General features: G+C 33.0%; 2 protein-coding genes and 1 long non-coding RNA gene across 5 annotated transcripts; 1 reads left to right on the top strand and 2 right to left on the bottom strand.

The window, feature by feature from the left end:
* Positions 1–834: 834 nt before the first annotated feature.
* LOC132914835 (protein brambleberry-like) lies at positions 835–4,154 on the top strand. The gene is made up of 8 exons (XM_060974274.1): positions 835–1,252; positions 1,733–1,918; positions 1,986–2,208; positions 2,281–2,577; positions 2,666–2,878; positions 2,948–3,181; positions 3,244–3,559; positions 3,633–4,154. Exons 1-8 carry the CDS (start codon positions 881–883, stop codon positions 3,739–3,741), a joined length of 1,950 nt encoding a protein of 649 aa, XP_060830257.1. The 5' UTR covers positions 835–880; the 3' UTR covers positions 3,742–4,154.
* On the bottom strand, positions 4,151–8,446 carry LOC132914837 (uncharacterized). 3 transcript variants are annotated; one of them, XM_060974277.1, is made up of 7 exons: positions 7,643–8,446; positions 6,728–7,262; positions 5,914–6,129; positions 5,521–5,707; positions 4,679–4,787; positions 4,481–4,603; positions 4,151–4,417 (listed from the first exon to the last, which is right to left on the bottom strand). In XM_060974277.1, the coding sequence occupies exons 3-7, from the start codon at positions 6,011–6,013 to the stop codon at positions 4,253–4,255; spliced, it is 684 nt and encodes a 227-aa protein (XP_060830260.1). In that variant the 5' UTR covers positions 6,014–6,129; positions 6,728–7,262; positions 7,643–8,446; the 3' UTR covers positions 4,151–4,252. The 3 variants fall into 3 exon arrangements, 1 of the variants encoding a protein (XP_060830260.1); XR_009659695.1 differs by lacking the exons at positions 5,521–5,707; positions 5,914–6,129 and having other exon boundaries at positions 4,397–4,603; positions 7,643–8,363; XR_009659694.1 differs by lacking the exons at positions 5,521–5,707; positions 5,914–6,129 and having other exon boundaries at positions 4,397–4,603; positions 4,696–4,787; positions 7,643–8,362.
* Positions 8,447–10,339: 1,893 nt separating this feature from the next.
* Positions 10,340–13,402, bottom strand: LOC132914839 (uncharacterized). Its single transcript, XR_009659697.1, has 3 exons — positions 13,052–13,402; positions 11,624–11,843; positions 10,340–11,078 (listed from the first exon to the last, which is right to left on the bottom strand). It is a non-coding gene; the product is annotated as an uncharacterized LOC132914839 (long non-coding RNA).
* Between the last annotated feature and the right edge of the window lie 1,233 nt (positions 13,403–14,635).

Genomic DNA, 14,635 nt, shown 5'->3' with positions numbered 1-14,635 from the left:
CATACAGTGTATTTCGAAATCTTCCATGATGTACACTTAACACTATTTTCGGCATAACTAAGAAAATTATGAATTCGCGACTAGCACATCACAAACATATTCGCGGTATTGCAAGCAACGCGAGACCGATCTGCGCATGCGATTCGGTAGCCGGGAAGTGCTCTGATTGGTTCACTCAAAAAACTGCGCAGGTAACATGAATAATAGTGGGCTTCTGATTGGTTGGTACTTAAATCGTATCTTGGAAAAAATTCAAATCTCTCGAATTCATACTTAGTTAATATGATTCACAATTAATATTAAAATTCGATATGTATAGTATTTATATCATATATTGTAATAAATTTTTGTGATTATTTATATTGGAACGAGGTTAACTGGAAATTAAATAGATATTACCAAATATTATGTAAGAAAGTTTGATTTCACTTTCTAATTTCTCCGCCACTGAACTGCAGCGCTATAACCGTTGCAAAGTCCAAGCACAGTGAGAATAAATAAACACTTGATATTGAAACTCACCTGTGAAGCAGCTATTTTCGTTTGTCATCCACTACTACTATAAAATTTCCGGTGGAATGAATGAAGCACTCAGTTTTCTTAGCAATAACATTTTAATATTTTACAGCATAATATTTTACATCGGTGAAAGTGATATAACATTACGAAATAAACTGAGTTTTTTTTAACGTCGTAAATCTAAAATTATGATTTTTAATTCTGTATTCTGATTATTTGCTCAATGTCATTTAGAAGTTAATTTTTCTCAACTTTTATTGTAGGTAATTTAATTCTAATAGTCATTTAAAACTCATTCAATATTCCATAAATAAAACTAATTGCTGAATTTGTTGTCATCTTTTCAGAAAAACAAAGCAGTATGATGTATATACGTTTATTGGTCTTGTTACTTATGTCAATAACTTGTCAAGGTGATTATGCTTCGGTATTTAAATGGATTTGGGGAAAGGATACAGATGATACTACTGTCTTGGTAGCAGATGGTGTTCCATTGATTTCTATTCCTTATGAATCTATGACAGAGGATGAGAAATTTCTTCAAGAAGCTGCAAAGTTTACAGAAATTCAAGTGTCATCGCCCTTAGAAACTTGCCAACACAAAGTTATTATGAAAATTAAAACCTCTTGCTCTGGATTGAGTGAGGAACAACTTGCCAAACTGAGTGTTAATCTTTTGAATTGTCAGTCTGCAGTGGAGGGCAGGAAAATATTTCCATGTACTGAGGAAATGGTAAAATTTCATTATCTTTTTACAATAAATTCTTTATTTTTTATAGCAATGTAAAAAATGGAAATTTCCAAAGCTTCAACTGCTTTCCACTTTTAATTTCAAGTATATAACTTCTATAAACTTTATTTTGTTAATGATATTATGCATTGAAGAAGAGAACTGAATCCAAGTATACAAAATACCTAAATATAGACCACTGTCTGTGAAATTACATATGGAAGGGTGGTATGAAGCATGTTCAGACTTGCATTTCCCCCACTTACAAAATACACAGACCACCACTAAAGTCTCCCTAGTTTCAAGCTTCATAATATAAAGTACAGTCCCTGTTTGTACATGAAACTAATCAGTTGAACTTTATGTAACATTACTAAAAATTTAGTGTTTCTGTTATTTGTATATAGTGAAGTTAAAAAAATATTAGTTAGAAAATAGAAGTTATGAAAATTTATAAAATGAATACAATTGTACTTTTTGCAGTCACTAAAACAATGTACCACAGATATGGATGCAGATATGTGGAATGCATACCATTTAATGAGTAACAGAGCCAGAGCAGTTTGTTATGCAGCTCGCAGTACTCAATTTCGTGCTCTTACAGAATTGACTGTGAACAAATTAATGCAAACTGCGCACACACAAATTAAGACACTGAGTTCATTAAAAGTGAGTGTAGAAAATAGTGTATGAGCTCTGAATATTAACATTATTTTATCATTGAATATTTTTTTAGGAAGGTCAAGATCGTCTAGAAGAACAGACTGTAGAAGCTCTATCGTCTTTGTCAGATGGTAATAAAGCGTTATTAGAACAGCAAAAGCGTTTAAAAGATGCACAAGCATCAGCTCATTATCTTGTGACAACAAATTTAAGAGAATTGAACAACGAAAAAGCTTTGATTCGATCTGGACACGCACAACTCGCGACAATGGCGGACGATATCAGAAGGAAATTAGGTAATTATTTAAATGAATCAAAATCTAAAATATTTGTGATTCATAACATTTAATTAATTTAATCTTTTGTAGAAGAGGCAAATAAAAATTTGGAACAACAAGCTATCGAACGTAGCGAAAACCATAAAGAAATACTAGAGGATTTATTAAACATTCAGTTACAAGCACAATTGATCTGGGACAAAATAGAATCTAGTACAGATCGAATTTTCGCACAACATGAAGCAGCACTTGTTCAATATGAACAAACTTTACAAAAATTAGGTAAAATTAATGACACTATTCAATATATTTGGAATATAACAAATACTATGCGTGCAGAGATAGATGAGAAGCTTAATTGGTTGACCAATTACATTGGTGATACTGGTAATTATAATTTTGGCAACTATGAATATTGTAGTATAAAAAAAGGAAACCTCATTAAGATAGATAATTAAATTTTCTAACTTTTCAGGAGAACAAATGCATCGAATATATCGTATAAGCTTGCACATTGTTTACTTATTATTTGCCATGATAATTGCTGCATTCCTTCATGCACCACTACTGACTAGAGTCACTATTCTGGGACTTGTACCGTTAAACTTAGTATCTTTCTTGAAGCATGGCATGGATGCTTGTTTGGACTTTGTATCAATGAGTGTATTAATATTTTTAATCACAATGAGTATGTATTATACCAGAAAAATATTTATAGAGTCAATATACATTTTATTTTAATATTTTTATTTCTTAGTGCATTTCGTAATGGTTGGAATTCAACGTTTATTTGGTGCAAAAAGAAGAGAAACGCGATCAGATCCGATTCAAACCGTCAACAAAAATGATCATGCAAATAGTACCGCAGAATACGTTTCTTCTTCTTACACTGCTCAATCACGTCACCTTCCAATATCTTTCTACAGAAATTTGAAGAGGAGTACATGGAAAATTTATAATTTTGTCCGTTACAACATAAACCGATCTATCCGTAAGTTTAAAAGTGATATATATTATATTTTCTTCATTAAAATAATTAATTGTAATTTCCAGAAAAGTTTAGTTTGCTGATACAAGCAGCAACTTCATGGAGTAAGCAAAGATTAATGCCACGCGAGGAATTGACCTGTTCGTACACTTCCTCGAGGAGAAATCACGAAGATCTCGTTTGTAATTACGAACAGGAGTATCCAAGTATGTCCGAAGATAACACATACTATGAACATCCAAATTTAATGGATGAAAACAACGGAAGTATCGATGACCTTGATCTTCTACTCGATGCCAATGATCTAAGGCGAAGATTAAGAAGAATTCAAAATTCTGTCAGTCAGTCTTCTTATTCTCGTCAACATTCACCCTCCAGAAGGTATCTGGGATTCAAAAGTACTAACAAAGTAGAATTTTGTTATTGTCAATAAAATGATTCTTTTTGGTCTTAGTGTTTCTTCAACATCATCGAAAGTGATATGTAGTGGCATGACATTAAGCGGCAGAAGGTGTCGGTCATATGCAATAAGTGGTCCTTATTGCAGCAAACATACCTTTTAACACTCAATGGATGACTGATAAATTTTTTAACATAATGTTAGGTTAGTCTGTTACATTAAATTAATTAGAATCACTTTTATCGAGAATTGAACTATTTGTAAACGTAATAGTGTTAATCAATTAAGCTAAATAATTAGATATAAAATTATTTTATCAATTGGACAATTTATTGAACTTCATAAATGTCCGTAATTTTAACATCGATATAGTGCCTTTGAAGCATTATCCTCTACATTCTCAACATGAAAAATATTGTAGTTTATAAAAAAACAAAATTGTACATAATAGAATGTTGTGCACTTTATATTATAGTTGTTTGTAAGAAGCATGTATTTTGTATTAAATATAATTGTAATTTATTTTTATAAACTCTTTTATTGTAAAATCAACATTAATAAAACAGCAAAAATCTATTTGCAGTTTTATTTAAAAATATCAACAAATGTACGTATGTATACTAATTAAATGAAAACATTTCATAAATAGTAAAGAGAAGTCAAAGCAATATTTTTCAGTCACAAACTGCCATATTGTATTGCGTGCAAACTGCATTGCTTGTCAATTCCAAAAACTTCGAACTTTTATCAAAACCAATCTCGGTTACTAAATTATGCAAATTGCAATAATTTGTGCCATAATCGAAAATCCTGAACCATTCATTTGACACGGATTCTCCCTTCAATAATAAAAAGAAATAATTTAAAAAATTATAATTCATGAGTTAAAAAATTAGATATACCGTTGCTACGCAAGTTTTATTAATTTCATCAAAATCAATTTTGATGGTTTCCGTAGTCTTCAAATTTGGAGCAAGATGAATAGCTTTAATTATGTTACTCTCACTTGGTTTTGGTTCCTTGAGCTACAAAACCAAAGTTAGACATCATACATTTTCAAATAAAAAATTATTAATATTTAAATAAAAATTATTTTTTACTGTATATAGACATCTACCACCACGTGGGCCACAATTCACGCAAGACGACCAATTAAGTATCTGACTCCTAAATTTCTGCATAACATACTTGCATGGATCATCAAATTTCCTATAATAAAAAAAGAAACAAATTATTTCAAAATATCTTTTTCGATATAAGGCCGATAAAAAAAGTGGCTAGAAAATAATGACAGAATTTTCCACGATTATCCACGGAGCTGGGTAAGGTATATTTAATCCGAAATCAACTGTTTTATTCGTGAAAATTTTTATCGTCTTTTGGCAGCGTGGAAGTTCAAAGGGGAGCACCGAAATAACACGCACGACGTTCTCATGGGCTTGAAAAGTGTGGCTCGTATATTTTTCAAGCGGTGTCGTCCAGCCAAAGAAAAATATACGAGCCTTACCATTGCTGGCTAATATTCAGTTGCTTTATACACAGGATTGCTTGCAGAGTAGACGTTATCATAAAACAATTTTTCCCAAGCTTTTAGGGTTATAGACAAAACATTTATGCTGCTTCATTTGATGCAGCAACACGTTTTCTTACAAAAATGAAGTATATAAAGGATAGGATGCTGGTGACACATGAACGTTATATCTAATTAGTTAGAATAAGGAAAATTTATAAAAGAAACATATTGGGACGAAATATCAATATATATGTATTAATTCCTTTTTCTGACTGTTATTGACAACAACTGTTATATTAGTAGGAAGAATTAAAAGAAAGAAAATTTCATAAAAAAAGTAAATTTTACTGAAATATTAATATAAACAAATTTTGATTACTATTATTTGCAAGCATATGTATAAAGAGTATATAAGAAGAATTGAAATACCATTTTACAATACAAGAAGCATGCATAGGATAAGGGAACACGAGGCTGATCCAAACAATACAGAGGAAGCATATCAGGAGCCCACAGACAGAGTAGACAAAGTATTTACATTTCGGAAAGACGCATACATCTCTAACTATCACTGTTGGTGAATTGTCCTCCTCCTCTACTTTGATTTTACTTAAACCTATAATTTTTAAAGAAAAATTAATCTTTTAAGATGAAAATTAAAACTTAAAAATTTCTTTCAAAAATCTTTAAAATTTTTAAAATTTTTAAACTGGAAAATTGAAATTTTAAGATTAAAACAGATGAAGTGGAAGATGAAGAAAATATATTTGAAGTGAGGAAGGAATATTGTGGAAATAAAAATGAGGCACATTTGAAGAGAACCATTTTGTTTCTTTGTCGTGTAGACATTCTGCGAGTTCATGAACCTCTGTTCGTTATGCGTGTAAGGTGGTGATCGTCTCGACATTGACCTGAGCTCCATGTATGATCTTTGTGACGTTCCGACCTTTTCCACGTTTCCTTTCGACCTGACCGGCACAAATCGATCATCTTTCAGCAGAAAAGAGGGAAAAACAATGAAATGACGGTCCCTGAAATCTGTCAGAGAAAATAATAATATACGACTGTCGCGTTACATTTTACGAAAACTTTACTACGTATTTTAAAATATGAAAAAATATGAAAAATTGTTTTGACACCAAAATTCTATTTTTTTTTTTTTTTTTTTTTTATGGAATTGTATAGAGTTCATAAAATTTTTTACTTTTTAATAAATTATTGCTTTTACAGAAGCTTATAAAATATATTTTTTATAAATATTTGATTATTTTTTTAAGCTAAAAGATTATTAGTGTAAGAATGTTATCGTTACAACTTTCTTCAGTTTTAATTCTATAATTAGTATTTTTCTTCCATTTCCATTAATAGATAAAATAATAAAACAATTTCCATTAATAGATAATATAAGATAAAGAAAGCAAAATGTAATTCGATATTTCATTTTGATATTAAAAGATCTGCATCAGGCCAATCTTAAATACTGCATTGATTTATAGTCGCCTTTAGGGAGATCACAGACTTCCCACGAGAGTAGATCGAATGATTTTTTCCATTTTTTTTTATCCTGTCCGCTGACGCGTATTCGGTGTCCCTAATGAATACTATCTACCAAGATACGACCCATAAATGTACTTACTCGACCCGACTACTGCTTCTTTTTTTTTCCTCTTGATTTTACTTCTTACATTCAGTGACCAACCTTGTTACAACTTTATCAAATATCTTCTTCGTGCAACATTAAAATAGGCATATTAAAATTCTAAAATATTAAATTATGATATAAATTCTGCAATATCAAAATCAGAGAGGTTAAAAAATATATTTCTGGTAACTCTTTCTCAATTTCAAATTCTTTTCACTTTTCTTATTATAGTTACTTCTCTACTGAAAGGTTTCACTTTACGTTGGTTTCACTTTACTTTCCTCAAGTGTAAAAGAAGAAACACATTCAGAGGGATGTCCGACAATGTGACGTGCTTTGATGTTTCCTAACATCCGTACAAATGTATTTCTTTGAATCGAACGTCGTCGGGGATCCCGCTAGTTCCGATTCGAATTAGTAAATTAGTCGAAAATAGAGACTGGACGTCGACAAAAATGAAACGGAAGAAAGTTGACGTGCAGACGAATGATCCAGTGACGTTGCGTCGCGTCGCCACTCATGAGGATCTCTAAAAAAAAAGTTTTAGTTAAGATGCTGCAAAAACATCAGAATTACTTTTTTCTAAATCTAATCATTCCTCTTCCTCTAAATTTTCTAATAAGTATATCTAACAAATTCAATTATATATTTTTTAAAAATAATTCTAGAACCTTAAATCTTTTATTTAATATCTTATCTACTTACTTGTTATTGTTGGACAACAACTGCTGCGGATCAAATGTAATCACTTTCTTTTTTTAATAATTCTGTACAAAAAAATAAATTTAACTATATTCTCTAAAAGTAATTCTAGTGTCTTAAATCTTATATTTAATATTTTACCCAGTCATTTAGTCTTACCTAATTACATACTTGCGTGACGTTACGAAACTAAAACAACTTTCTTACCTGAAAATAACCAGTCGATAAAACAGTGACTGGAGAAATGAATTATCGATATGGTACCACTTTTTTCTTCGAACAAAGATAAATGCAAGGTAAAAGAAGTGATTCGTACGATCCTGAGCAAGGAGAAACGACAGATCAACGAGCCGTGGCTGGCTTGACTTATAGCTGATTGTTCGAGGGTAGAGAAGAGAAGCAGAAGAAAAGATAGCGACTTCTGCGAATGTGGGTCAGTAGAGAGGAATGAATGCGCACAGTGTTTTCCTGTTTACCGACTTACACCAACACTGTCACCATACAAGTGTATTGCAAATTGAACGTCCTTGATAAGTGCTTCTCTGGCAAAAAGTTCGCGCATGAGGTGGCTCTTTCAGTTCTGCAAATGAAAGGTTATTTCATCATCCATCTCGTAACACTATTACCAGCTATTGCCGATAAAATGATGAAATTATCGACGAATAATCAATTAACTAAGATCAATTACGGTATAATGCAATAAAGAGAAGTGAACGAAGTAGAAGAAATTTGGTGATAGTGCCATGCACAGTTTTCAGAAAGCTCTTATAAAAGTGTAAAAAGAAGATCAAGGGGAGACAAGTGAGGAGACTCGTGTGAACCGGATCTTATAGTGGTGGCAGCTGTCGAGGGAACACGTCGACAACTTCTCTCTTCTCACACAGTAAGCTTGCATAAAAAGAAGCTCACTGGAGGTTAGGTAAGTAAAATAGAAACCAATGGAATCTTTATCACGATATCTGCAGTTAGATACTGTATTACAACTATGTTACAATCTATAACCTAAACTTTATTTTAATAGTACATTAGTTTTAATGTAACATAAATGTTTATAAAATTTTGGGATAAATTGATGAAAAATGAATTTAAAAAAAGGAAAATGGACATGATTTTGCTTTGATGTGGCCGATGAAGCAAAATCGAGGCGGAAGATAGAAAAAGGAGGTCTTTACCGAGAAATGTATAATTCGAACCGCCTGTCGGCAACTAATTTCCTGTTTGGGAGGCGGGACTGGAAAGTCGGAACGATTTTTTAACAAAGATCTGACCGACTACTTCCATTGCATAATCGGAATCCACTTTCAATATTAATAAAGAAGGAACTTCACCCGAAGAAATAAATTTTTTAAGATACTCTTAAAAAAACATAATTTAGATAAAATTATACGATTTTCAGTGAAATAATGATTGTTAGGTCTTCCTTTTGTTGCAAGTTCAATTTTCTTAAAAAAAAGAGAATTTAAAAAACTTTTTTGCCCATTTTGGATGATCACTTCACACTCGTTTCTCTCGAAAAGCGACAGCAACCTTTTTTTAACCAAGGAAACAGCTGTCCAACATGAATAACAGCTTTCTCAAGCGATAGCGTAATGGGTCCACTTCTCTATTAAAACCGAAGGACCGATTTTGTCACCTCTTCGATTCCCTAGATACTTTGCCGTCAACATCTGCACAGGAAAGGATTTTAGAGCTTCGTCCAATAGAGAAGACAACTAAAAAATTCCACTTTTTTTTACTCCATGACATTTCACATATTTCTTCTTCATTTAAAATTCATGAACATAACCTAAAAGAAGAAATGTTGCTTGTAACCAAAAATTGTTAATTTTAAATGATTTCTTTTGTAAATGAGGGAACTGTTTCTTCTTCGATGTAACAGTATTTTTACCGTATTTAAAGATAAAGAGACTGAAGCGGCAAGTGTCGGATGAAAAGTCGTGGCAGATCAAAGTAAAAATCACGAGCGACGTTGACTTTTTCGCAAGGAAAATTTCATATGCCGACCAAAGAGATATTTCCGGGGTGAAAAATAACAGAGAAGAAGGAGAATAAATTCCATGGGTCTCTTATCTATGTCTTCTTTTCGTTCAGCCCTATTTTCAACCCGGCTCTCCACTATTTGCGCATATAAATATTTTACGAGGGCCAGGAAAAAACTCTATTTTCGTGCAGGCAAGCCCTATCGCCACCGTTCATAAGGAGAGATTTACGGCGAACGGAAAGCGATTATTATCTTCAGCACAGTTTCCACTCTTTCGACAATGAGAAGTATTTTTACCATTCGAAAACAATTTCTTTCAATATTTTTCATCCTGAAACGTTCTTAAATAAAATTTGCTCTTGAATACAAGATGTATGAACTAAGAACTAATTTATACTTCTCTGTATGAAGATGCGGACATGTTTGAATGATACTGAAGAAATTAGAAAATGTCTTTCTGGAAATAAAAGAAGATATGATTAATCTATGGTAGTTTTAAGTGTAAAACGAATTACTTGGAGGTTAGGAATGAAGAGATTATAAAAAGACAGGAAAGTGTCGGTGCAGTAACACGTTCTGAGACTCGAAGGCAATAATTCTTTTTAATAGTAGGGAAAATGAATCACGAAACGATAAAAATAGCGGAAACGCGTCGAATTATATTGCCTCGGGGTGCAGCAAATAAACGTCCCCGCGAATTAAGAACAGTTACAGCCGTTCAAGCCTCTATAATACCGATTTACGCGACGTCCCTCCATTTTTCAAGCGATCACGCCGTGACACAGCACCTGAAATTGGCTTTCCCCGGTAATTAATTTCCTAAAAATTCATAAGAACCAGAAATTTCTAAGCTAGTCTTTCCTAAAGGATCTTTAACAAAAGATTTTAAGATAGAATAGCAGAATTTTATATTCTAAGTTTGCTTTATGATAAATAATCGATACTGATTGTCAATTCCCATCCTCTTCTCCTATCTTCTTCAATTATTATTTAAAAAATTGTAACAAGATTGTAAATCAATTTCTGACCATTTTTCAGCCACTGTATAATTTTCCTACAATAAATAATCAATAAACTATTGACAATCACCCATTAAAATTGCAATAATTTCTTAATTCCAGTTATCTTCCTCTTTCCTCTTTAATAATTATCGCGGAAAACATTCTGAAATGAACTTTTAGTCGCTTCGATTTGAAAAATTCGGTTACTTGAGAGACACTGGATCTGTGTTGCACCTTGTGTCGTCAATGTTCCGAGGTTCCTGGAAGGAATTGCGGGATTTATGCCTGCTGGTCGAAAGTATTCCCGCTAATTACCGCAGGAGACGAAGATTTATGGAATTTTTCGCGGCTAACTTCGCCAGCAATAATTAAAATAGATCGGAACGTGGAAACAGTAAATTGTAAAAGCCGCCACCCCCGCCGATGGATGGAATTTACTCAGGCGATACCGCGAAATCGTGGACCTCACAATACAGGCGCCAAGGAAAACTCGTTCGTTTTCGTACGGAGCAAAAAGACATCGAGAATTATTCCGGTGAAGTGTATAGTGCCGTGTAAACACATTTTCGAAGGCGAATGGGAAGCTCCGACGTGCTCTCCTGGTTTATTTCAGAACGGTCGAAAGATTTCTGATAGTCGAGATTGTTGCTCTAGTTGAAGCCTGGAAAAGAAGAAATATTTCAGTCGATATTTGGCGATGAAGGAAAGAAGATTGTTATTGGATAATTTATTGGTAGGAAAAATAGAGAAAAAGAGAAAGGAAAAGATGCGATACCGATGAAGAGTTTTGGTAGAAGATTTCTGTTAAATAAAAAAATCTTTTAACGAATTATTCATCAGCAAGAAGAATAAATTTAGCAAAGAAGAGACTAAATTGGTGTTGATAGAGAAGACTTTGTTGTAAACTTCTTCAAGATTCTAAACAGAAAAGAAAATTATATTTCTTCTTATGAACATCAGAAAATATTCACTATATCACTTCTCATACAAAAATACCCAAAAATCACTTAGCTTCAGCTAAAAGTAAAAATTCATTCATGTAACGAATTTCTTCGGCGTTTTTAATTAAAATCAAGGCGAGGTCGTCACGGGTTCGAAAAAGATAAATTAGGACGAGTCGAGAGAGGGGCTTGAAAACCTGGATAATTTACGATTGGTGTTGCGGGGGCGTTAGACACCCCGAGGAATTCTATGGGCCACCCTTACCGGAAGCACGCTGTGAAACCGAAGGCGTTTGCGCTCTTGCTGCTGCCATTCGAAGGCGCCGCCCCTCCGCGACTGCGTGTCGTCGGTTTCAAGAAAAGAAAGGGAGAGAAACGGTGAGAAGAGCAACCCTCTACCGTCATATTCACTATCCAAACGCGAAGGCTGGATTAGCTTCGTCGATCGAATCTCATTGGTGTCCAATCACATTACTATGATCAACCTAAAAATAGAAAGAAATATTTTATTAAAATTAAAATTTTATTGGAAACAGATTGTTTGAAATTTATAAGTTAATATTTATTATTACAATGTAATTTGTAAATTACGTACTTAGTTTTATATCTTCATATCTATAATTTTGTATCTTCTTATATTTAATTATTGTTATAACAAGGCAGTGAAAATTTGTTACAATGTTATTGAACTAAAACCAAGTTAATTACTTAGTTTCATTGATACTCGTTATTTCTTAGTTACTATTTCTCCTACGTGTAATGTAATTTCTCCATAGTATTATTATACTCATAAAGAAAATATAAGCAAAGAATAAATGAACATAATGCAATTAAGCATAACTATAGATTATCTAAACAGAGTAGATCGAAGAATAATTTCAGTATGGTACAAGTTTTAAAGAAAACATGATAGTTCATATTAGGAGGATTAACCTAAAATCACTCTACGTCCATTTCTCCTTCGAAAATAACATTTGAACCACGTGATTTCATAGGGAAAACACGGTTTAAAATTGGGGGATAGAACGAGAACGAAGAAGAGGATTCTCTTCATTAACACATACTTCATCAGTGGCTGTTAATGAATCACGTGTTCATATATCAGCGTTGAACGACTCTCGCCGTGTGTTTTTCCTAGACTGTTGATTTATACCTCGAGAAAGCTCATCGCAGCGACCATTTTCGGTGTCCAAATAAAAAGGGGCCATATTCTAGATTATTCTAGAGGACCAACCCCTTTTACTTGCACAGGATGGCACATAGCACTTTGACCAAGGGAGACCCTTTTTTATGCAATGCTTTTAAAGTCCCTGTTCTTCCTTTTTTCCATTGCTGAAGGCGGTTCTTTTGGTGGAATTCATTTTTTTCCTTTAATCTGTTATGGGAGTTCCCATATATACCAATATATATTGGTCAATGTTAATATTCTACATATATAATAAGTAGAGTGAAGATCAATTACCATTTTTCAACTACAAATTGCTAAGAATAATTATCTTAATTATGCTGCAATAATGTTCATGGCAGAATTACGTTACATTGCTACAATAATAAGCAAGTGTATGAAGATATAAAATCATTAAAAAATAAAATAAAAGAGAGAAAAGAGTATATGTGATTTTTTGTAAAGTGTAAAGAGAAAGTTCTGATTAAGTGAATGGTCAAGAGTTATTCATTCAGGCAAAATTCCTACTGGATCAGGTTCCTGAAAGTCTTCACCAGGCTGTGACAAAGAAGTAGAGTCTTCTTGGAAGATTCATTGAAGAAATTCTAGTGATGTTTCTTCCCTTTCATCCACCATAAAATATCTACATAAAAAGAAAAGACTAAAGTTAGAAAAAGACATACAGATAAGACATAAGATAAAACACAAGATAAGTCATACATTAAAAGAGATAATTAAAGTAAAAGAAAGAAATTAATTAAAAATCGAGGTTAAAAATCTTCGTTGTTGTCACTGAAATATTAAAAATACTAGATATTATATATTAAAACTAGATACAATAATAAACTATATCAACACTAGATAAAACATATTAAATACGAAATTGGGTATCTTTTTTATTATCTGAACGATAATAGTGAAGAACTTTTAGTAACATCTGAACCTCAGTCCTTGATATTAAAAAATGTTGTACTAATACATTATAGAGTTGTAATTAATATTCTTCCTTAGTATGTAGTAAATTTACATCTACCACTCTGCAAGGTACTAGAACAAAATTTATCAAGAGGTGAAGTTAAAATATTTCTGGCGATTCACTAATGTTATTCAGGTATTGAAACAAGCTGAAGAAAGATTAGAGAAAGGCGGGGATTCCTAGATTTCTAGGCCGATGTGATGAAGTCAGAAACGAAAGAACGAGGGGAGACACGGCCGATTATGAAAAGTTTTTGTCGTGTTGGCGCCAGCGAGCCGAACGCGACGCGTTCTCCTTCCTTTCCGCCAGACTTCGAATAGCTAAAATCATCCCGCGTGCCAATTTCAAAGCAGCGACCCGAACTGACTTCATGGGGAAGAAAGAAAGAAGGAGGGTCGGTCGTCTCTCGTTACACATTCGTGGCACGGTGCGTTTAGCGTGGTTGCTATCGAATACGACGAGTCCTATCGAAAGTCCACGAGCTCGACACACCAACTGTTTGAAGTTAGAAAATAGAAAATGGAAGGGAACCTGGGAAAAGAAGAGATCAGTTAGATTCACATTAGATTTCTATGCTTTTTAGTATATTAAAGAAAGAAGAAGATATAAAAAGAAATGTAAAAGTTATTAAGAGAGAGGAAGCTCAAAACTGTAGAAAAAAGAAAGCAACTGCTTTAGAGAAAAAAATGCATCAAGTAGAAGTTGATTAAGAGCTTAAAGAATTAGAATAAAAGAAGAAATTTACTTTCATAGAGTTCTGCTAAAAAAAGAAGTTAAAATTGAAGGAACAATAGCGTAAAAACCTATAAAGCTAAGAAAATCAGAAGGAAAGAGCAATCTTCTTTGGAAAAAAAGTATGTGAAGAGAAAATTGAAGTAAAGGCACTTAACTGTAATATTATGTAGTATGTAGTAAGAGCTACGGCTAGTTCTGAGTTGGTGCGATAGATTTCGCTGAATTTTAATAGCCCCAAGTCTGACATCGGGTAGGGACAACATCAGACAACAGCTGTTTCGACGAAACTTAGCAGCCGGCCGTATCCATGGCGTGTACACCGTCACGAATGCAAGTGCAAACGTCTGTCACACCTGGTCACAAATGTCCTATACATATATTTCCAGTTTCCAATATGGAAA

Source organism: Bombus pascuorum, chromosome 15 (genome assembly GCF_905332965.1).
Source record: "Bombus pascuorum chromosome 15, iyBomPasc1.1, whole genome shotgun sequence".
NCBI lineage: Eukaryota > Metazoa > Arthropoda > Insecta > Hymenoptera > Apidae > Bombus > Bombus pascuorum.
The sequence above is the reverse complement of the archived record's forward strand: the minus strand, read 5'-3'. Positions and strand labels throughout refer to the sequence as shown.